Below are 24,832 nucleotides of genomic sequence, written 5' to 3'. Positions count from 1 at the left end.
CATTTTGTTCGCACTTTCACATTCACCACCTGCCAAGTTACATCGCCTTTCCATTTTGGAGAGATTTTCAAAGAACAATGGGCACAAGGCGCACACAGTGTGTCCATGATCTGTTTCATACTGTGTTCATCAACTGCAATTCATTGTTTCACAATAAAAAGGTGCAGCAGAGGTAATTACTCAGTAAAAGCACATTTGCAGTCAGGGGGGAGGCTACAGCGTGTTATCAGTTGAAACAGAAACAACGTGTGCAGACCTCTTTGGGAGATGCCAGAGCTCTTGAGAAAAATTAGCCATTTTAGATGTCATGTCAACAGAGACGACGCCAAGCAGTCGCAGACAGACACACAGTCCTGTTTCATGCCAAAGCCTTCATGTCAGGAGGTGCAGCTGAACCTCTTTCCCCTGACTTCCCAGTGTGGGAGGAAATCACAATGTCATTCTTTGACTTGTGATTACTTTGGCACATTGCATGCTACCGGGCTAGAGGCGTTTGTGTTCAGGCATATTGACACCGCCGCCACGTCAAGCTCTTTCACATCATCTTCCTGGACAATACGGAGTTTCTCCGCCCTTTTCCCATCCTGCTAGCAGAGGTTGATTCAGCGGGATGGATGGTTGAGGCGCAAATGATCAAAATCGTCTGCATTCGTCCTAAAGCTCAGCAGGCGGCCGAGGAGGGAGGAAGGAGGAGGGAGGAGGGAGGAGGGAATGAGTCAAACGAGAGATGACAGAGAACTCAAATAGACAGAAGAAGCAGAGACGCTGAAAGAAAAGGAGAGGCTGCTGGTGGAAGGGAAGTAGGGGATTGTCAGGCTGGGGAACTAGGGAGAGCGAGAGGAAAAGCAAAAGGAAGGAAGAGAGAAACGGGGGGCTGGAACTTTTCAATTACAGCACACACAGACAACAAAGACCCAGATTTCAAGAGACTATAACAGTCTGCAGCCCAGAGGGAAAAGCTCATTTAGCCTCCTTCATTTCTCCTATCCTTTTCACTACGCAAATTACAAGTCGGAATATTTAATGTGTTCCTTTTGTTGCACAAGCAAACGCGGGCCTCTCTATCATTACAGACGTCCCGAATGCCAAGATCAGCTACCTGGGGAGGCGGTTCCTCCTGTTGGAAGATTACAAGAAAAACTGCCCCCGCTTTAAATTTCAAAGTGTTTGCAGTTGATTGAGACGGTCAGCAGCACCGACGGTGACTACAGCTATTTAGGCTTTGAAGATGTTATTGAACTGACTTAATTTGACTTGGAAAAAAAAGAAAAAGACGTCCCCTGGCATCCTGAGGGGCGCTTGCCAAATAACATTAAAGCAAAAGGGGAATCAATGGAAGCAGGGTATTGATTCAACCCCATCATGGATAACAGACACTCTCCTCGCAGCCCATTTAACACAGGGAGGCCTTTGTCAATCCGGTTTTTCGGTGTGAATGAAAATCATAATGACAAGATGACTTGAAAGAGCAAGACAAAGGACTCTTCCTTCCAAAACATAAAGTATAATTGCCCCAGCGTCAAACAACTTCTGGCTCCAGAAATTTAGCTTTTTTTTTTTCATTGTTGTAGTCCCCGAAGAGCAGACACTGGAGCCTAATTAGAGATTCATCTGCTGTACCTGTCGACCCCCGTCCCCAAACACACACACACACCTCCACCATCATTTGAAGGCTTGTGGCAGCTAACTTTCCACTAACGTCATTCAGCTTTCTCATGTCTGAAAGATTTGTCGACTGTGCGTCAAGTAGTTGTGATGTCGCTGCGAGGAAGGCAGGTGGGGGGGGGAGAAAAAATAATCCACATCAGCATCTGTTCCCACACCTGTCTCGCCCATCACTGTCTGAGAAACGCCATTCGTTATGTGAATTCCCACTAAAACGTTCAAAGTTTATTATTTGCGAGTTACTGCTCGAACGTTTTCTTTTTGCATAATTATGAATTTAAGTGTCCTTTTTTTTACACAGAGAAACAGTTTTTTATGCAAATTGCAATGCTCTGGAGGTGGCAAAAACAAAGATGCACTCCTGAACTTGAATCACATCATCCAGGAAACCTGTTCCCTGATAATGGCCCTGCAATTATTCTCACTGGTAAAAATCCAGCAATTGTGCGTGTCACCATATAGGTTGATGTGAACCATTTGCTGCAGGGGCTCTGAAGCTGTGGCACAGGACAATAAAAAAAAAGGAGAAGAAAAAAAAAACAACACAGGGAGATAATTAGCCTATTATCAAGCTCCTTTTAACACTTTTAATGTGCCACGTTTCATGGAGAGAACACGCTGTGATGGCAAATAATGAGGATGAATTATGTGGAGGTAATGGTGAATGATGGAAGCGGGCCCTGATGTGCCATCATCATCATCATCACCATCACCCTGCTGTCCTGAAAACTTGAACACACTCAGACTGTATATTTCACCCTCATTATGATGCACTTGCTCGCCCTCTTGCTATCTCACTTGTAAAAAAAAAAAAAAAAAAAAGAGGGGAAGAAAAAGCTCTCTGTGTTGAAGCAGGAGCTCATTCATCCAGCAGCTCGCTCTGCAGAAGAGGAGGAGGAGGAGAGGAGGAGAGATAACAGCTCACACGCAAGACATTTAGAAGAAGAACAGCGACTCTAAAAGGATCATATGGCGCGTTAAAAGGGATTCAGCTCAGGATGGAGAGATCTATCTTTTGCATTCAACCTCTGGAGATACCGCGGACATCCTCGGAATGAACTCCTCCGTAGTGGCGCCTCCAGTGATGCTGCTGCTGCTGCAACTTGTCACCGAGGAGCGGCTGTGATGCGCGGATGCTGGAGGATCGTCTCCACAAATAAAAGTTGGAGTGCAGGAATCAAGTTTGACAGAAAAGGACCCATCACCATTTAATGCATGTGGCCGGATAACTGAGGGTTTTTATTCGTCACTTGAGAGCGCATTGTTTGCAAAATCAAGGTGAGCGTCTTCTCACTATAATAAAAACATTTAACTCTCAAAAGGAAATATTCTGCGCGACGCACTACTTTTTCCATCCCTATAAAGTGAAACTATCTGTCCTCCTCTCTCTCTCTCCTACTATAGTCCGGAGAGAATGAGGTGTCGCTGGGTGAAGCATGAGCTGTCAGAGAATCAGTCATAAGCGGCTGTTGTCTCTGCTATGGGAGGGGGCAGCTCTCAGCCTCTGGATCTGCTGCTGCTGCTGCTGCTGGACCTCCGGAGCAGCTGGAACCTCTGGAGCAGCCGGACAAGGCGACGGCTCCCTGGGCTGGCTGCTGTCCGATAAAGGGCCCTTCCACCAGTCCCTGGAGTTCACGGAGGCTGCAGAGAGGTACCAGCAGGGCTTCAGCACCAGATACAAGATCTACAGGTGAGAGCAGGTGCAAAAAGCTCTGTGTGTGTATTGATTGGATGTTTTTCTTTAAGGATTTTTTTTTTTTTTTTCATTTCACCCAACATGCCACTGGATAATTTCACTGATGAGCACTTTGAGCCAGGGAGGAACTAATCAGCGAAAGCAGCTGCTGTAGTGTTTGGGATGAAAAACCTGCACACACACTCAGGATTGCCCTCACAGGTATCACACACACCTGCACTGAATTAGTTGCAAGCTGATGAGCAATTCTGAAGAAGCACTGTAGCGATGCAGAGCTCGGTGCCCTTTTGCTCCTGAAAAACTGATCAGTCATGTGAATAGCACCAAATATTCCTTTCTTGGGTTTCTTTGCTTCGGGGTTTGACATTTGATTATGCAGCAGGAGTTAATCCCCAGTGTGTGTGTGTCATCCTTTCAGTGACTTCCTACAGTGTCCCTGAGACGCACTTCACCGCTGCTGCCTTTGTCTAAGATATTCCTCACATGCTCAGATGTACTGTATTCTTGCTTTTGTTGCAGCTGCCGGTGTCCAATATGTTGCATTCATCAGGTTTTTTTATCTCGCTGAGAAGAAGACATTCCTGTGAAGTCTGTTTTTGTGTTTATTGGTGTAGATTTCATGGTATTTAGGTGACTTATCAATGCATCAAGGCCCAAGTTTTCTACGTCTGAAAAAGATACTTCATGGTGTGCATCTGTAGGTGCATGAATCAATGGTGTGTTATCTCCTCTCAGGAATCTTTTAGGCTCTGGTGTTTATCTCTTATAGACAGCTGCATTTTTTTTTCAATAGACTTGCTGCACAAGTTAGGCTTCTTCTTTTTCCAAACCTCTTCCATAGTTAGTGAAAATCATTTAAAGTGACCGGCCACCATCTGCATCAGCTGGCTGACGCCTCACAGCTCGAGGGTCTTTTTACCCCGGAGCGTTCGATCCTGCAACCTGTAAACTGCCTGCTCGCATTTCTAACCCCAAAGGCTGTTTCAAGGATTAGGGATTAAAGATTTTAAAGAAGACTACAAAATGAGACCCAACTTTGATTGAAAAAAAAAAAACCCTGCTATAACAAGATGATAAGTGACAGGAGAGTCGATTTCAAACCAGTTAATTTGCCTGTTTTGTCCTCGCAGCGATGATATCAGGAAAAGAATAAATTGCGGAAACACAGACGGCATTTATTCTTAGAAATGTGACATAACTTCATTTCCCAGTCCCCACAGAGTTGCAGATGCTCGGTATTATTCTATGTGCTTCCAAATCGCCTGGAGGCTGAATTGCTATTGTGCACCTCTGACCTCTGTAATGACTGAACCAGAGCATCACATGGCTGTCAGTCATGCAGCAGCATTTAAGATGTCGATTTGCTCCTCACAGCTCCTTCTATTCCCTCCAAGGACTTGTTTTCATCACTACTGATTGCTTGCGTTACATACAGTAGGCCTTCCTGTTTGGATAGCAGCTTCTACAGCAAACACCCCTCTCTGTTTGCCATATGTGCATGCTGATGGAATAGCTTTAGGCTAAACCCTGGGCTGGAACCACAACGCCCATCTGTCCACCGGGGACGACGGACTCTCAGCCTCTCGGTCCCCCTCGTTATGATGATTGGCTGTAATGACACACTCCACACTGTCCCGGTTCCCCAATTATTTCGCTGCCGATCATTTTTCTGGTGGCAGTGATTTGATTGCCTCCCAGAAGGAGAGGGAGGTACACAAAGCAGCAGGCAGCACGGTGGGAGAGGTAGACATTAACTGATGCTGCGGAGGGAGGGACGGAGAGCGAGAGAGCAGCAGCCACTATCTCCCAGACGGTTTGTGAATAGCTAGAGTTCAGTGAGACTTGTGTCCAAAGGGCACCAGATAACAAATGATGGCAGCTGATAATGTGGGGCTTTATTTTTGGTTTTACGTCTTTCTGTTGCTGAGGGGGTTGCAGCGCTGCATGTCAATAAGTTCTGTTTTATCCGGGCAGGAGTTATTTAAAGCTGTGACAAGCTTGTTCAGACAACAGTGACAGATAACAGAGATTCACAACCAGGTGGCTACGTGGAAATATTGTGGAGTAGCTCACCTAAATTGAAAAAGTAGAAATTATGATTTGATTGAAAAATATATTTGATCCACATATTTGTCTTATTAAGGTGGAAAATGAGCACACAAATATGACTGAAATTGGTGTGATGCTTATCTTTAGTAGGTTATATTTGCTGTCCCAATTATTAAATAACCTTCTAGCTATGACAGGCGGACTGCACAGGACGTGTTTCCAACCAACCTGAAGCACCTGAGCACCATTAGTCTTATTTAAATATAGCAGGTCTTTAAAAAAACAGTTTGACATTTTGGGAAATGCGCTCATTATGTTTCTAGTTAGATGAGAAGATTGATACCTCTCATATTAGAGCTCTAAATATGAAGCTACAACCAGTTCGCTTAAAGGTTAACGTTAACGGTAGCACAAGGATTTACAAACAGGGCGAAAGAGCTACAGTAGCTTGACTCTGTCCAAAGCTAATAAAATCACTTATTACTAATTAATTGTATATAAAGATGGACAACATGACAGCTCCCCAAAAGTGAAGCCGAAACCTCTCGATCGCCCCCTGGTGGCTGGCTGCAGTAAAGGTCATAAATCCCGCCTCCTCCATGTTGGGTCATGGGTCAAAATAAAAGGTCAAAGTACGTCAAATAATTTTTTCTCACGCTGATGTATGTTCATTTTTCTGATATGTTTGGTTTTAATTAGTTATTTGATGCTATAAAAAGCGGGTGAGACATCACGATTGAAAGCTGTGATTGACAGCTGCTCTGGGTGAAGTAGTCGCAGCCGGAGGCTCGGGAATTGTACGAGAGAGGAAATATAACTTTAACTTTCCATTACCGCCACGAGTCTGTGTAAAAAAATATGTGTCAATTTGATCATAAATGTAGTTATAGAGATATTACGGTTAGTTGCTGTGTCTTTCTAGCCAAACAGCTAACGTGGTGCTAACGTAGCAGCTAGGTAGCTCACGCTAACAAGCTGCAGCCGTGCTCGGCTCGTGATTGGCTCGGGCGGGGGGTGTGGGCTGGACCTCGGATCACTATTGCACAGACTCTGGCTCCAAATGACGTAAAAATCTCAAGATGCCAGCTCCCGTATCTGGGATATTTTGGCTTCACTTCTGTACAACGGGAGGAAGTGGAGACGCGTCGTCAATCTATATATACAGTCTGTGTGTGGTATCAATCTACTCAGGTGACTCTCTGCCGCAAATCATTGTTTCCCAAAACTCCAAACAATTCCTTTAAGGAAGTTCCTCTGAAAATCAACAACTGCTTATAAACTCAACTGTTTTATTTCCCAACATCTAAATGCCGTTTTAAAGCGTCTATGCTGCCAGAAAAACAACTGGTAGAATACTGCATCCTGGTAGAAAAATACTGTAATCAGCAGAAGGTTTTTAAATGTAGAACGTAAAACCCCCTCCAGGTTGCTATAGAAACCCAAAATCTTCAGACAGAATAGCGGGGACATGACCTCAGTCAGTGTCCTCAATAGTAGCTACAGCCCTACTATTAAGAGTGCAACATCAAAACTAGTGAGCAAGTGAGCAGACAATTTGAAATGGAAAGATAAAGTGGTTAATAAATTGTTGAAATGTGGAGCTTCTGCTCCGAGTGGTGGTAGTAGTATAAAGGCAAACTTGATTGAACCCACTGATAATGAAAATTACATCAAGCCTTAACATCAACAATCCACTTTTATACTTCATCATTTATAATGTTAAAGCAGCAGCAGGTAGAAATGGAGCAAATATGATTTCAAAAAAGTTATTTTTATAAAACGATCACTATATCTTGACAGTAGTGCATGAGACAGGTAATATGAAAAAAAATCATGTTCCTCTGTGTCCTCTGGTGCTCCTAATGGCATCTGCAAGATTTCACAAACCGGAGGGAAACAACCAATCAGAGCCGAGCTGGAGCCTGCCATCTCTGAGCAGCTGTCAATCACTCGTAAACTCTGATCAAACGGTCAAACTAGGCAGCACTGATCAAATATAAATCAATATTCTGTTACTGTAATGCTGTAAAAAAATATATTATTCAGAAACATCTTGTAGTGTACTGTTTAGCTGTAAAATGAGAAAGTTTGTGACCCACCGGGCCATGTTGAGATCAGTTGAGGAAATACCAAGCACCGCCCACCAGCTGGAGCAAACGTTCTCATTTTACAGCTAAACAGTACTCTACAAGATGTTTCTGACAACATTTGAGGCGAGAAATAGTCATTACAGTAACAGAATATTGATTCATATTTGATCAGCGCTGCCTAGTTTGACCGGAGTTTGCGAGTGATTGACAGCTGCCTCCGTTGAATGAACAGCCAATAGGAACGCTTTCTCTCTGAAATGACCTGCCATTGGCCAAAGTGAAGATTTTTTAAAGCCTGAAAACAGAGCCATGAGGAGGTGCAGAAGTCTCTCAGAACACTTAAATTACAATATGCTGAAAGGTTATTATGGAATTCTTGCCCAAAGATGCCAAAAAAATTCTGCCGACTGCCACTTTACATAACATCCAATTCAAATGAACACATCACTGGCCTAACAAACATTATGTGATCCCAGGGGAAGAGTGTAAGTAAAAATCTAACAATGGATAAATAACTCACCACAACCTGATTGACTTAAAGCCCACACTAATCTTGTACAAGCAGGTAGTTAGAAGTGGTTTTCTTCATCATCAGAGGCATGTAATTAGAGCTCCCCAGGGAATCCATTACAGCATCACTTCATGTTAATGAAGTATGTGCATGTGTGTGTGTGTGGTCAGTCCTGTAGAGTATTATATACAGTCTCTCAATGTATGCAACACACATTCACCTAATCCTTTGCCTTCTACACAGCTTGTTAAACAGCGGCCTGGGGCCTTATACTGTACACCACTGACGGCCTGAACCAAGTGAGCAAATGTCTTTTGTGCGTTTGTGTGTGCCGTTGTGTCTCCAGGGAGTTTGGTCGATGGAAGGTCAACAGCCTGGCGGTGGAGAAGCGAGACGGTTTTGGTGGCAGCGGCGGCCTGGCTCTGCCCCTCGACCCCGACTTCATGCACACCATCCGCCAGCTGGGGAGGCGGCCAACCCTCCAGACGATTACGGAGAGTCTAATCAAGAAATATGGCACCCACCTCCTCCTCTCTGCCACTCTGGGAGGTACAGTGGAGTACGCAGAGCTTCAAAGCGAGCCTGATTCACACAGCTTCCAATGTGATTTTGTTTTACAGCACATGGGGCACTGATTTTACCGTCTGTTGCTTTCTAAACAACAAAGCATATAATAATTTTTCTGGATCAGTGTTCTTTGGCTCACAAAAAACATCAAATCGGTCTGGTTGAGTGTACAAAAATAAATTGGAGACAGCAGTGAAAGGCAGATTTAATATTTTTGTTGGGCCGATAGCACATTTCCCTAAACGGAGCTTCATCTCTTTTGTACAACGCTGTCATTTGTATGACATTGACATATCTTTTCTTTCTTTATAAATCAATATCCAAAATTACACTTTATTAGAAGGAGTTCGGGTTTGAAAAGTGTTTCTTCTTTAAGAAAATATCACGGATTTGAAGAAACTATCCAAATTCTAATTTTGTTGAAAACAGCTTTTGGCGATGTACCTTGAAATCCAGGCTTATTTTGATGTTCAGCGCACTTTTGTGTTTTTCCCACAAATACAGTAACTGGCCAAAAACCAACAGTAGACATAAGGTTTGGCCGTTAGTACCTCAGAACTGAAAGCTAATCAATTCTTTATAGTTTAAACATTTCATACCAGTGTTCAAAAATCTCTCAGGCAGAAATCCATGATAGAAAAGACAACGATACAATCTGCTCCTCTGACAGTGGACTCAGCGAACCGCAATGCAACACAGAAATGTTTAATAAGAGAGTGAAACTCTTATTTTTCACCTTGAACAACTCTTGATACTAGACAGTCAGACACTGATTGACGTAGCTGCTATTGTAGGTGGTAAAACTTGATCCAACTGAAGTAGATGTCTACTGCAAGCAAAAGCGAGGTGGATGAATACATCAACAAAGCGCGCAACTTGGACACGGGGAGACCGCTGTTCTCATCTGGTTTCCACGCACAAACAATGTCATCCTATCGATAGGGGCATTAGATCAGGATGACTCCTCATGTGACTATTTTCTGATCTGCCACCACTATAATAGAGGTTTGGTTAAAAGCCGTTTCTCATCAGTGCGATGAGAAAATGTGGTGCGGGAATACGGAAAATCCACATTCGAATTTTCCGCATTGACAACTACTGTATGCACACTGGTTCCAGTGGAAATTACACACGTTGCTGTGATGAGTTTCTTCCTAAATAGTGCCCGTGTTCACTCCACACAACAAAAACCGATCCTAATAGAGAATGTCTAAGAGGCTAACTTTAACTAAACAAACATACATAAACTAATCAGACTTTAAATGTGCTAGCTTTTGTGGCTAGCCCCGTTTCGTGACCAACATATAATATTAGCAAATGCATATCAGCTACATTACCATCTTCAACGTATATCAAGCCATTTATTGTCCTTTATTTGGTTGTTGAGGTAGTTAGTGTTTGTCGTACATTATTGGGTGTTGAGAAGGAGACGGCCCATTGTCATTCCAAAACACCACTAGTCTGAAAAATGTGCTATTGGACTGAAAAAAGCCCATTTATCCAACAGTCCTTTACCCCGAAAACAAACGGCCATTGTTTCAAAGGCCCTGAAAATACACACTCTGCCTGCAACGAACAGGAGCACATGACTACTTATCATGCAGAATGACGGCAATCAGTTGGAACAAAGGATTTCATTGGTCAAACATATATTTCCGCAGGCTGAAATCGAGGTTCATCCGAATATTTTTTCTCCGGCACAAATGTTCTGCAAGGGTGTGCAAGCATTCGTAAGAACCCACAAAATACTTTTTCATAAATTTCCGCGCAAATTTTTCGGACGAAAAATCCCTGCTTGGTGTGAAACGGCTTTTAGGCTCCAAAACTAAGGTAGGAAACGATGGTGGTCATGATTTGAAAAAAAACAATGTTGTTTGTTGGTAGGAAACAGGAAACAGGAAACAAAAAGCACTGTCCTCTGTCCAAGTCACACATATGTCTTACCAAAAGTCAACGTTGTTTTCTTTTAAACATGATATGATTTTTTCACTGCATGCAGATTTGGTGACTAAATCAAAGCAAACGTTCACCATAGCAGTGGCAGATCAGAAAAGTAATTTCTGTAACCGTCATATGTAACAGTTTTAAAAGGCACTGACGACCGATAGATAGATCAGAAAGCACTCACTCACACAATTGGATCATTGAGTTTGGAGAACTCGTGCTCCTTTCATAACGGCACACCATCTGGAAAATTCCTTATATATTTATTCTTGTGGTCAAACTGGGAAGCTTTGGATGAGTACGATCAATAGGGCGCTTTCAAGGCATAAGCTCATTTGACTGGAACATGTCTGGAGGAGGGCATTACTGTTTACCTGTTTAAGTACCGTATATCCTTCTCCTCTATACAGTATATGGAGTGACGCTTTGTTAGTGCGGCGAGGGCCCATTTTGGGAAAAGAGCCATTGAAACTTGTATTGACAAAACGGTCTCGACATGCTGACGTTGTTAGAGTTAAGAACGGATTAATGTTAAAGAGCACCCACTGCGATCCCACTCTGTAATCCAAACTGCACTCAACACTCTTTTGACTGAAATCCGAGACACTGGCTGTATTTCTCTGGAAAACTCAGCCTTTTATACAACAAAAATAATTGGGCTTACAGTATTAATGACCTGTTAGTTATGTAGGTCGCAGAGTGGACACCGTGCTATTGCTTTTACCTGCAATGAAATGTAATAACCCCTCAGCTGAATGTAGCAATTTCAAACAATTTCTCTGGGGCACAAATTGAAAGTTATACTGAGAAATGTGGGGAAATCAATCTATTGCAATAGAAGCATTGTAGATGAGGCAGTATGAGAAAGAATGTTGGCAACAACACCAAGATAAAGTAAATTACATCACTTCATCTCAAAAAAAGTCCTGCATGGGGCCCACTCATATAAGCTCATATACCGGTATATTGCAGACATTTTTTCGCATCGGTGAAGTTCTCCAACAGCTCAACAGCAGCTGTCATTACGCACAGCCATTACGCACAGCTGCAGCTATTTATAGCGGCCGCCCGTACCGCTAATTCAAACCCTCTCAATCATCATTATTTAACGTCAGAAAGATGATCAGTGATTCATTTATAGAGCTCATATTGAAACAGACTTTACAAAGTGCTTTACAATTCAGGATAAAAATTAAAAGATCATTACCGGGGAAATAATGGCTTGGATGTAACACAAAAATTGGCAAAAAAACAAAACCTCTCACCTAATATTTCATGTCCAGCTTATCACATAGCTATCGCTTGAAAACTGTGTTTTTTTGTGCGTACATATTCTTTATACATCTGGCAGCTGCATTTCCTTTAACAGTTTACCTTAAACAAATGTATATTAGTGTGATAAGACTTAATGAGTCTATTTTTTATACAGTATGTCTGTAATAACTGTAATTGTTAGAGATGTTTCCCAGAGAAGACCGGAGATCTGTTTTGTTTTTAACATACTTTTTAATAATGTAATTAAGATCATTAGAACAATTAGGGGAAGTTGATCAATGCTCTTGGATAAGCTCTCTGTTCCTGAGGAGTTTAATAGATGCAGAGACCTTGTCTGTGCCTTTTCCTCCAATCATCCAAACCATCAGTTCCCCCCACAGCACTTAATCACTACTGCTCTTTTCTATCCGATCTGAAAAGATACTAATGAAAGGTGATTAGTGCTGCTCTGTCAGAGCTAATGGAGCTCTCCTTCCCTCTGCTCTGACTGTCACCAGGGGAGGAGTCTCTGACAATATTTGTGGACAAAAGGAAGCTCAGCCAGGAGTCTTCGCCCGCGGGGTCCAATGGCAGCCGCAGCAGCAACAGGAACTCTAACAGTACGGGGACGGTGACCCTGGAGGCCCTCCACCAGCTGGCTGCTTCCTACTTCACCGACAGAGAGAGCACGCTGCGCAGGCTGCACCACCTCCAGATCGCATCCACCGCCATACGGGTATGTGGAAGTCATTAAAACTGTAAAATAATGTTGGTAGATAAAATACCATGCAGTCACTGCCCACAGGCAGCTGTGCTGTTTCCCTGGCTTGAGGTTTGTTAGCCGCCAGCATTTACACGTGGGAACAGCAAGATATAAAGCACGGAGGTGGACTGGTTTGGTTTTGGGTTCAGCTGACATTACTAAATATGTTTGAATTACATATTCAGTCATCATGGGAGGAAGATTATTTCAGTCTTGATCAATAAATAAAATGCATTACACACACATCACTAAGTTAGAGCTGACCCAATATGACTCAATATAGCACAAACGAAATACTGGGTTATTTTAAAGGTGCTAATTGCAAAATTGGGAGCATTTCTATTGCATCCGCATGGCTCTCAACATGACAGTGCTAACAGCACTAACAGTGAAAACATGAGTAACAACGCTGACAGAGCTAACAGTGACAACGTTATCAGCTAAAACCGCCGTATGAGAGCAGTGCAGAGCGGCGGCTGTGAGCTAGCCAGTGGGGCACGCTCACATGCACTAAAAGGCATGAAACGGCCTGTCTGTGTCAACAAAGCTCAGATTGCAACACACACAGAGGGAGAGTGACTTCATTCTCTGCTCAGGTAGACATTACTCCTCCATATCTTTATGTAGCAAATCTTTTTTTGCTGCTATTTTAATGCTCTGGATATCGTATAGAGAACCTTTAAGTATATGTACATACATGCCTACATAACTTTAGAGATATGCAACATTTTTTATTATTTTTTGCTGTGAACTTAACATCAGTGGAGTATTTAGGTCATTTACTTAAAGCAGCAGTGGGTAGAAATGGAGCAAATATAATCAAAAAAAGTTATTTTATAAAACAGTCAGTATATCCTGACAGTAGTGCATGAGACAGGTAATCTGAAAAAAATTATGTTCCTCTGTGTCCTCCGGTGCTCCTAATGGCATCTGCAAGATTTCACTGACTGGAGGAAAACCACCAATCAGAGCCGAGCTGGAGCCTGCCGTCCGTCTCTGAGCAGCTGTCAATCACTCGCGAACTTCGATCAAGCGATCAAATTAGGCAGCTCTGATCAAATATTAATCAATATTCTGTTACTGTAATGCCTATTTCTCGCGGAGTTCGCGAGTGATTGACAGCTGCCTCCGTTGAGTGAACAGCCAATAGGAACGCTCTCTCTGAAATGACCTGTGATTGGCCAAAGTCTCCCAAACAGAGCCATGAGGAGGTGCAGAAGTCTAGTTTTCTCTCAGAACACTTACAATATGCTGAAAGGTTATTATGGAATTTTTGCCCAATGATGCCGAAAATCATGATGCCTACCCCCATTTTAAGTAAACATAGCAATACCACACTATAAAAATCACTTACAAGTTCAAGTCTTGCATTCAACATGTTACGTACTGTGAGTAAATGTTTGATGATGTTTTTGCAACAACAATGTACTACTAAAAAATGTATCACCTGCTAAAATCGTTTTTTTTTTTTTGCTGGCCTTTGTGGTTTAACTTCTCACCCTACTCAAGTGATGCAGAAGTTATCACACTGTGACATCACTGCTGGGTGAGGTTACAGGTACAACAGACTCGGAGTTTCAACCAGAGAGGGCAATAAATTAAAACAGTGTTTTAGTGTGGCGTTGAGTTACTGTTTAAACGATCAAAAGTACTCATGCAGACTGACCCCTGGCAACGTTGTGTTATTATATTATTGGATCTATAGTTTATGCATTGACATGGTAATTCGTTGAGGTGAAGCTAATTTAAGGAGCTTTTATACTGCTTGGTAGTTTCATCTGCAACAAGGATTCATCTATATCATCTATAAATCTTAATCTGAAAAGTAACTGTACCTTTAAAATAACTGTAGAGGAGCAAACATACAAGATTTCTCTCAGAAAGAGGGAAGAAGTGTAAAAGTATAACATAGCATAAAATTGAAATACTTAGGTAAAGTAGAAGTACCTCAAAATTGTATTTAAGTTCAGAACTTTGCATCTTTCCACCACTTACTGAGATTCAGTCACTTGTAGCGGTTTAAATTCAGGACACTTTGCTAGCTCAACTTGAAGATAACATGCACTTACAAATCCTTTAATTCCACTTTAGGGAATTTACTTCCATAACTTATTTAATCGGGTAGGATTAAGAACAAATGCTTATTTACAGAATTGGCCTGACACCAGTAACTTCACCTGTTGTAGCTGCAGGGGTGTAGCAAATATATCTCTCCTGTTTTTCTCTCTCCGCCGTGAACTTTATTGTCGCATAAAAGTCATGTGTGCAGAAGCCACTGCGATGATTTGATTTGTATCAGAAATTAATTTGTTGAACTTTTATAGGAAGATGGTCGAACGTGTCTTTGCTAATCGCCCATTAAAGACTAATTGACGGACTGTTTTAAAGCAGTAGAAAACAATATTACAAGATACAAGGTCTTAAGCCATCGCCTCGCCGGTTTCAAGCTTTAAAGAGGAGAGTGAAGAAGCAGAGCGGAGCAGCAGTAGTGGGTCCTGTACCATAAAACACCAATCATCCATTTTATCATCTGAAGTGGCCATTAGAGTGTACGCATTAATCAGCCTGAGGGGCAAACAGAGATGCTAAAGTGAGTAGCCACTGATGAAGACAAGTGCCCCCACCCCTCCGAACTGAGAACATGTTCCTATGGTTATGCATCAGCTTGATGGATTAGAAATATCATTCCATTAATTTCCAGCCAGGCTGATTTCCATTCATTTGCCACTTTGCAGTGTGTGTGTGGAGTTCAGGCAGATTGAAGGCCAGAGCGAGAGAAAAGAGAGCGAGAGAGGGGAGATGAATACTACATTTTACGAGGGATGTAAAGCAGCACCTGCAATACATGGCCATTCATTAAAATCACACACGGTATTGAGGGTTCGGTGGGAAACAGGACGGATCCTGAGCATAAACTTATGCTAATGCGCATTAAGTTATGCGTTTTTGTGTTTCAGCGTGTCAGAATTTCGAAGTTCATCAAGATTAATTACTGTTAGAAATATGCAGAGAAGAGAATCAGTTTAAAAGGTATAATATGCAACGTTTTCCTAATAAACTATGTATAGACTCGTACAAAAATAATCCCTCTTAATCAGCATTTCTGACCCACTAGAAGTGTGTGGTGGTGTCTGTATCTACAGAGACCCTGCAGCCCTCTGCTTGTATTTTATCTTTTCTTATTATTTTGCTGTGTTCAGGACATTTCTGGGTGTCATCAAGAAGCCCAACGTGGGGGTGTAAACTCCAGCCATTAAGCAGGATGTGCAGCAATGGGTGTATAAAGAAAACTGGATACAGCGTTGGAGGCGAGCTCCCGTTCATTCCTATGAGAGTTGCTCAGTGGTGCATGAAGCCAAAATGGCTCGACTGCCGAGAGATAAAGTACCAGGATCATACGGCGATCTTCCGCATCCATTCGGCCCATAGAGCAGGCGCAGAAGCGTTTTCTTTAACTCCGTCTCCCAGCCCTCAGTCCAGCCTCGGTCTGGGTCTCATTCACATGAACGGAGGAAGGGAAATAACTCTGGATTCAGCCATTAGTGCCATTAGTTACAGAAGTTTTATTTCCCGATGTAAGTCAATGGGAAAAAGTATTTTTGGGCCCAATGGCATCACGTGACGGACACAGAAGTTGTAGTACCGCTGTTTGGCCACTATGAAGATTTGCATCAAATTCCGGCGCTCTTCCTGGGGCTTGTGTGCAGCCCATTCTCATTCCCAGGTCAAATACCGCCCCCTTGTCACTCCCTTCTGCGTCTGATACTGAGGCACAAGTCCCCCTTTAGCTCTGTTAAATACAAAGTGGCCATATTTGATGGATGTAATCGGCTTGTAGCATCGCTGTGTGTTTTTATGTGCTTCAGTTTTCCCCCTTCCCGTCTCTCTCTCCTCTGCTGTGTGCTGCTATCGGTGCCTGCCCTTCGGCTACATTTATTCAAAGTCCAGCAACACGGCACCTTCCCGCAGAGTTGTGCGGAGGTGTGGGTGTGTTATTTGTGCTTTAGAACGTAACAGCCGTGAAACACTCAGAAAATAACGTTTTATTTCTTGATTCACAGCTTTATTCTCACTAACGCCGCTCCCTCTCTTCATTCACTCTATAGCTCGTTCCACCACCATTGCTGCTCTCTCTCTCACCTCGTTGAGCCGTGGAAGAGGAGTCAACTTTGAATGCTGTGTGTTTACAAACAGCAACCGAAAAATGTAACATATATCTTTAAAGTTTTTCAGTCAGAGGGAAGTTGATTTCTTCTCTCTGATCAGAACAAAATTATTCTGTTTGAGGAAGCTTTCTAACTGAAGACCTTTTCAATATCAGTGACTCATTGCAATCAAAATGCATTTGAGGCGTAAAATGCCTTTGATGAGGCTTTTTATGTTCTTTATTTGAAAATATACAAGTAAAATGAGTCAATACATACAGCTCCTGTCAAAGTGACGTGACCAATGATTGTCCCGCTGACTAAACTAAGAAGAAGATTATCTGCTGTCTTGCTCTCTGTATTTTAGTGGGGTTTGGGGGGGGGCATACAATCACGATACAAAAGATTCTTTTGATTTCCTTGCAGGTGACGGAAACCAGAACTGGGCCGCTCGGATGCAGCAACTATGACAATCTGGACACAGTCAGCTCCGTACTGGTTCATAGTCCAGAAAACAAGGTTCAACTACAAGGTGAAATCTGCTCCCTAAATCATAATGCTGACATCATTACTGCCCTTATATTTACTGAAAATTATATCGATCTTCTCTCTCAAGAGAATAAACAGGCGTGTTTCCCACAATGTCAAACCACTGCTTTAAAGGATACATCTGGCATTATTCTATATTTTTCTTATTCATCCCATAAAACAGCCCTTTTCTCAATTCACTTCAATATCCCTAACCCGAGGCACTCAGCTTCAAGCCCACTGTTTACTGCTAAAGACATGAATATTTTAAAACGGGTCATAAATAGAAGTTCCTTTTTTTTTTTTTTTTTAGAAAACGCTAAGAAATTACTAAAACAGCTGGGCACTGTGGTTTTTAGTAAACATTGCTCAAACAGGAGCAAATAGTTTATTTGTTGGGGACTATTTTCAGCCGTGGATTATAAAACAGTTGGTGCATTAGTGAGTATTTACGGGAGTGTATGTGGGATTGAGTCAAAAATAAAATAGGCTTTGTCTACACAGACAGTACTTGTTAGTATAAGATCAATTCATTGTTGGTTTTGGTCTTTTCCTGGACTTTGCTGATAATAAAATATAGAATATAACCAACTTTATCCTTTAATATGTATAAAACAAGCAAAACAATTTCACATAATGTATTTTTCAAGTCCACCTTCATCCAGTGTTATACCTTCCACAGGGCTGCAGGTCATCCTACCAGGCTACTTGCAGAGCCGCTTCATTCAGGCGGCTCTCAACTACATCGGCTGTAAATCTGAGGGCGACTTTGTGTGCCAGAGCAGTGACTGCTGGTGCGATTGCAGCGCGGACTTCCCTCAGTGCAACTGTCCTCTCTCTGACCTGGACACTCTGGAAAGCAACTTGTTGAGAATCAAAGACACCTGGAGGCGGACCAACCAGGAGTTTGAGGAATCCGGTGAGTCAGGCACTTTAATTCACTATGACACACCGAAACGGGACCTGAAAATGTCAGCTTGAATGGTGCTTTCAACAACCCACCGGGTGGAACATCGGCTTTTAAAAGTCTCAGAATGCTGGACTTTGGGATAAAGGTTATTTCTCACGAAAAATATAATACATTTAAAAGTGGAAATAAGAGCCGACATGAACAAAAAAAACGTGTCTTGTTTTTGTTCTAAATGCATTCTTGGCTGTCAAACACTGGCAGCTGCCAGACGCTGAATCAAGAGACCTGTCAGTCATTGTGTCAAATCAAATGATGCTTCTGGTGCTCTTTAGGTGCTCAGGGCTGCAGTGTGTGAAAATACACAGATCTTTTTAAAAAGTCTGTTCTCACCACAGTGCTGTGAAGAAGCACATAAAAAAAAGTGTAGTTAAAGGCATAGTTTGACAAGGATTGTTTACTTCATGAGTTATATGAGAAGATTAATACCACTCTCATACCTACTGTAAATATCAAAGACATGATATATTTGTTTGTTTATTCCGTACAAAAAGCAAAGTGTAAAAATAGTCCACCATATAACTCCAATTAAACCCAAAACTTGTTGTAACACGAGCTATAACATTTTAATTAGTGAGCTTTAGAGGCTCTGGTTGCTGTTTCTCAAATCGGATACTTCCGTTAGTACACTTCCATGTAGTACACTGTGCACACTATGTACTCACTTGCATAGTGTGTGAATTTCGAGTAGTGTTGTCTCAAAGTGTTGTGCACTCACCGGAAGCTCGGTAGATCCGCTGGTGATAGTCAGCCACGGACATCAAACCGTGTCGGCAGTAATTCAGTTCAGACGGATAAATGATCCCAATAACAGCTTCTATCCGACTACACTATAGTGGTACTTAGTGTTCGCTGTTTCAATCGCAACCTCTGCAGCTTCCTCGTCCGCCATTTTTTTTAAATAGGTTGGTGGCCCCTCCCCTTCCGCTACGTAGCAAAGATGCTGACCGTTGAGGGTGAGAAGTGTCCAGCGTTCCACACTCAATGTTTTGACCGTTTTGAGTACAACATCCGGGTACTTCGAGTGCACTGCATTTTGCCATACTTCTCAGTGTGAACGCACTTATGCACTCAAAATAGTGAGTGTAAAGGTGCCTTCAAATGAAACTCGTGAGCTTGTGTTTACAACATGGGAAGTCGTGTACACGATATGCTTGGCGTTTAAAGTGGTTAAGTCGTGAGAACACCGCTGCTAAGCAACAGCAAAATTAACGTTACTGTCGGCATCTAGAAGCCACAGAGGCTAACTATTTAGCAAGCTAGCAAGCGGGTAAAATAATGCAGGAAATGCAAAGGCATAATGACAGAAGAAAAAGATGTGGCCATTGGGAATATCAACATTTTCCTCAGACATATTATAAAATTACGAGGGATTACAATATACGACTAAAATTACAATATATTCACTTGTTATGCACCGAAAAATTAACCTCCATGGCCTCCGCCATCTCTGACAAGGTCAACAAACACGTCATAACTCGCAAACTCACAGCTTTCAGAAACTTTCCACTTTTTCCACAAATTCAATCTTTTCATCATAACTCTCGGCAAGAAAGGGCATTATTTCCCGAAATGTCAAACTATAACTTTAAGGCAATGTCGGTAATTTTAAGTAATATCAATAATTTAAAGCTTTCATAATGGAGAAGGCCACCTCTGCATTCAGTAAATTATATCCAACTAAAAAGGTGAACCAATATACCAAAAAAAATTAAGGATATGAAATCATAATGTTGTATTATTGTATTAAATGTACTAGTCCTCCCTTTGTTGAGCTAACCACTTGTATTGCATTTGTATTAAATGTACTAGTCCTCCCCAGTCAGAGCACCACTGAGAGTTGTCGTCATGGTTGGTGAATGTACCATTGTGGAGCTCTTCCATTAATTGTATGAGGCGTCTACACACATAATGAACCAACAGTCACACAAAGCCTGGCCTGCATTCAAGCTCCTAATAATGTATTATTGCATTAATTCTGAGACAGTGCTATAATTACCATAAACACACTATACCAGAAGATTAGTAGCCTCGCCTGGCATTTAACACAGCAATTTACGCAGATATTTGCTGCCACTCTGACAGATTGTTTTGTGGCCTTAAATCAGGAGTGAGGACCCCGCTGTTAGAAGCCAAGTTTATATGACTGCACTATTATTGATGTTTGACAGATGTGACAGATGTGTCACAGTTGAAAAAGTTTCCTCCCGCATCAAAAAAATGTCAAGGAACTTTTCAGACTTGCATCATTTTTTGTGTTGTGTTTGACACGTGATTTAAGTTACCGTGGCAACCCGCCTTACTTTCGCATTGTCGAAAGGCAGGAACGGCAATTTTGCCTTCAGTGTCACTCACGGCTAATTAGAGACTAGTTGCTTTGAAGGTGTACAGTGCTCTGTGCTAGTGGCAACAGGTGGTGATTAACATATATCCTTTCCACAGGAACAAAATATGAAAGGAGTTTGTTCTCTCACATGCTTGTGAGATCAGCAATTCCTCCCTCCGAAGAAAATCAAAACAACAGTACATGCTTTCTTGGCATGTCGCAGCTGTTATTTCTCCTCTGTTTGCTTTTCTGGGACAAACAATGAAGAGTAGACAGTTTTTTTTCGGGGGGATATTGTTGTTACCCTGCGGCTCATAGCCACAGGCAGAGTTTACTTATTCATGTTCTTTTTCTCCTCACCAGAGGAGTTCCAAAGCTTTGTTGGGAAACTGCCAACCCATTACGCTGTAAACACATCTGTCGTGGAACACATGTGGAGGACGGATGCCAGCTTGCTCCAGCGCTACAGGCAGCTGGAGACCAGTAGCAACCAGCTCCTCGCCAAAGCTCGCCGCACCGTTAACAAGCTCTTCAGCCTCAGCAAGAGGTGCCGAAAACAGCCCAAAATAGTCCTGCAGAGGACGAGGTAAGAGGCGAGACGGGAACAAGAGAGGGGGAATATTTATACGGCAGCCTGTTAACCCAAGGTGCTCCCCAAAACTTATAATTATGAAAATGATTTATGCGCCAGGCGCTGGGAGAAAGCAGCGGAGCGGGACGGTACTTATTAGAAGGCACTTGAGGAGAAGAAGTAGTGGAGTGAGGTGAAAAGTGCTGACAGGAGCAAAGCTCCAGCGGGGAGGAGAAAGACAAACGGGATCATGTTTGACCAAACAGACTGCATTACAATCAATCCAGCATCTTAAATTTCCTCATATAATAATCCATTTGTTTTAACGGAATCACATCCAGGAGTTTAACCTGCCGTTGCCAGTAACACACGACAACTTTGATTATATTTACTACTGTATTTTCTTATTGTTACAGCTGCTGTTTCAGCAGCACTCCCACCTGGATAATCTATTTCAGCAAGCTATCAGAGACCGCTGGGGCCATAACTTCACACAGATTTATGCCTCTCTCATGCACACTCTATGTTGATGGCTATTTCTGGCAGAGAAATTAACTAAATGACGCAATCCATCAGCTCACGAGTCAAATAGAGGCACTGCCTCCTCAGTCCACAATCCAATTACACGTCTTTATCACACCCCTTCTGCTTGTAAAAAAAAAAAATCCAATAGTGGTTTAGAGTCACAGGGTTGATCCGTTTTTTGTGTCCGTTTGGAACAGAATATTAGTTTTTTATGTATTTGATTTTTCACATTGTAATTCTCCTTCAATATCACTGTTATAATGCTGGATCTACTGTAAAAGTAGTAAAAACTTGAAACAAAGACAACACAGTATGTATGTAGAAATGCAATGATTAATCGATTAGTTGTCAAATATTAAATGAATCGCAGACTATTTTGATAATCGATTGAGTCATTTTTGTAAGAAATAAGTCAAAATTCTCTGATTCCAGCTTCTAAATGTGAATATTTTCTGGTGTCTTTACACATTTTATAACAGTAAACTGAATATCTTTGAGTTGTGGACAAAACAAGACATTTGAGGATGTCATCTTGGGCTTTGGACCAACATTTTTCACTTTATAATTTTTTAATAGACCAAACAACTGATCAATTAATCGAGAAAATAATCGACAGATTAATCCACAATGAAAATATTCTTTAGTTGCAGCCCTATATCTTTGTACATATGGGTACTGTATGTGCATCTGTTTGTATGTGTGCGTCACCACCACCCATCTGCACCACAGGAGGGTATTCAATAGATTAACATATTCATTTTGATCTGATTCTGCTTCTGGAACTCCAGCTGAGTTTTCGCTGCACATTAAATCAAAAACATATCCTTCATTGCATCACAAAAACATGAAAAAGACTCAAGAACAAACATGAACGAGATATTCTGTACAGCAGTGCTGCATCTCTAAACCTGAATTGTTTAACACAACTGTTGTCTCTTCTTCAGGCCCCTGCACTTCTGGTTGAGCTACGCCCTCTCCATTTTATACTGCAGCGAGAACAACCAGGTCGGTGTTTACAGCGACGAGAGCCGCAGCTGCTCCTGCCCCTACAACCGCCCGCCTTGCCAGGGCCTCATTCCCTGCTCTGTGGGCGACGGTGCCCGCTGTGCCTCCTGTTCCACAGAGAACAGGACACGATGCTCCAGCTGTAACCTCGGCTTCACCCTGACCCAGGGAGCCTGCCGGCCCGCTGTGCCCGACCCCACTGACCCCTACCTGGGCTTGGAGAGTGACCGAGACCTGCAGGATCTGGAGATGCGTTACCTGCTCCAGCGGCGCGACCCCCGCATCGCTCTGCATGCCGTGTTCGTGAGCAATGACGTGCGTGTTAACACTTGGTTTGACCCGTCCTGGAGGAAGAGGATGCTGCTGACCCTCAAGAGCAACCGGGTGAAGTCCAACCGCGTCCACATGCTCCTCGGACTCGCCCTCCAGTTTTGCCTCACCAGAAACAGCACTCTGGAGCCGGCGTTGTCTCTGTTTGTGAATCCGTTCGGGGGCAGCCATTCAGAGAGCTGGACCATGCCTATAGGTCAGCACGGATACCCTGACTGGGAGCGCACCAGGCTGGATATCCCCTTGGACTGCTATAATTGGACTTTAACTCTAGGAAACAGATGGAAGAGCTTTTTTGAGACGGTTCATTTCTACCTGAGGAGTCGTATCAGGGAACCCGTGGGAGTGACAGGAGGCAACAAGAACACGACGTTGTACTACGAGCCTCTGGAGCCGACAGAGCCGTCCAACAACATCGGCTACATGAAAGTGAACAGCATGCAGCTGTTCGGATACAGCGTGCATTTTGACCCCGAGGCGATCCAGGACCTGATCCTGCAGATAGACTACCCGTACACTCAGGGATCGCAGGACTCGGCCCTGCTGCAGCTGGTGGAGCTGCGCTACAGGGTTAACCGCCTCTCGCCTCCAGGGGCCCCACACGTGGATCTGTTCGCCTGTCTGCTCCGCCACAGACTCAAACTGTCCAGCGCAGACGTGACCAGGATACTCACTGCCCTGCAAGCTTTCAGTGCCAGACAGCCAAACTACGCGGAGTACGAGGCGAATAAACTGTGTAGTTAATTGCCTCTATTTGATGTTTTGTACTATCTCCTTGCCACAGACAGGCCTGTATCCTTTGTCAGCTGGATCCATTTGTGTCAAGTGTGTGGTATGTTGTTCAAGGCTTTGTTGTACAAACACTATGTGCAATTAAATTTGATGTTTTCATAATTTCAGTGTAGTTTTATGGATTAAAGCCCTTGAAAACTTGGTTTCAAATCTTAAGTATTTCACCATAATATGAAACACAGAATAAGCAAAAATCAGAGAATCAAATAGGTATCATAAGTATAATTTATTAAAGAGGACTTATTATGCTTATTATCAGGTACAGCATGTTTCTACTAGAACATGTTTACATACTTAAATGTTCAAAAGATGCTTTATTTTTCTCATGCCGGTTGTGCTGCAGCAGCTCTTTTCACCCTCTGTCTGAAACACTCCGTTTGAGCTCCAGCTGGCCCACTCTGTTGTGATTGGTCAACCGAACTAAACTCTTCAGACTCCGCTCCACTCGCTTTGTTTGAAGGCGTGCCAAACTAGCTGCTAGGCAGGTAATATGCAAATGTGTTAGTTGGTGACATCACAGAAGAAAAGGCGGGACTTCAAGCAAGGCATTTCAGGCAGTTCAGGAGCAGTGTTTCTGTGGGGGAGAGTAACTCCCTTTGGCGTGGACTTTGAACTTTGTAAATTTTGAGACGTTTTACATGCAAAAAAAACTATATAACACTAAAGGAAAGGGGAAAAGCACAAAAGCATAATAGGTCCTCTTTAATATTCCATGTTTGATAATGTGAATCATCAGGACGGTGTGGGTGTGATTTGATTGACAGCGGCCTGACAACATACGCAAACAACCTGACAACTGTCATCATGTTTTGATCCAAATGTTGCTCCGATTGGTGCATTTATGCATGACCTCCTCACCTTTTCCAAACTCGTCAACATCAAACCAGTGTGAAAAACAATGACAAATCCACAAATCTCTCGTGTGAAATAACTAAAACTGTTCCAGAAAATATTGTGTTCATGTACGAGCCCATAGCTCATACAGCAAGAGGATGAATGAGAAAATAACTTATTATCAACACGTTACATTTTAATCATTTTTACACAAAAACGGCAGCATCCCAACATCCTCACAGCCTTCTTAGCCATCTCACTGGAGAGTCG

General features: G+C 42.6%; 1 protein-coding gene across 2 annotated transcripts; it reads left to right on the top strand.

Annotated features, from left to right (window-relative positions):
* The first annotated feature begins 2,454 nt into the window (after nt 1–2,454).
* LOC141776813 (BMP/retinoic acid-inducible neural-specific protein 3-like) lies at nt 2,455–23,902 on the top strand. Of its 2 annotated transcripts, XM_074650625.1 has the most exons (8): nt 2,455–2,943; nt 3,070–3,355; nt 8,358–8,560; nt 12,295–12,512; nt 17,111–17,216; nt 17,895–18,131; nt 20,869–21,091; nt 22,546–23,901. In XM_074650625.1, the coding sequence occupies exons 2-8, from the start codon at nt 3,102–3,104 to the stop codon at nt 23,678–23,680; spliced, it is 2,376 nt and encodes a 791-aa protein (XP_074506726.1). In that variant the 5' UTR covers nt 2,455–2,943; nt 3,070–3,101; the 3' UTR covers nt 23,681–23,901. The 2 variants fall into 2 exon arrangements, with proteins under 2 accessions (XP_074506726.1, XP_074506727.1); XM_074650626.1 differs by having other exon boundaries at nt 2,455–3,355; nt 22,546–23,902.
* Nucleotides 23,903–24,832: the final 930 nt, after the last annotated feature.

The sequence above is a fragment of the Sebastes fasciatus genome, chromosome 11 (assembly GCF_043250625.1).
Source record: "Sebastes fasciatus isolate fSebFas1 chromosome 11, fSebFas1.pri, whole genome shotgun sequence".
Lineage (NCBI taxonomy): Eukaryota > Metazoa > Chordata > Actinopteri > Perciformes > Sebastidae > Sebastes > Sebastes fasciatus.
The sequence above is the reverse complement of the archived record's forward strand: the minus strand, read 5'-3'. Positions and strand labels throughout refer to the sequence as shown.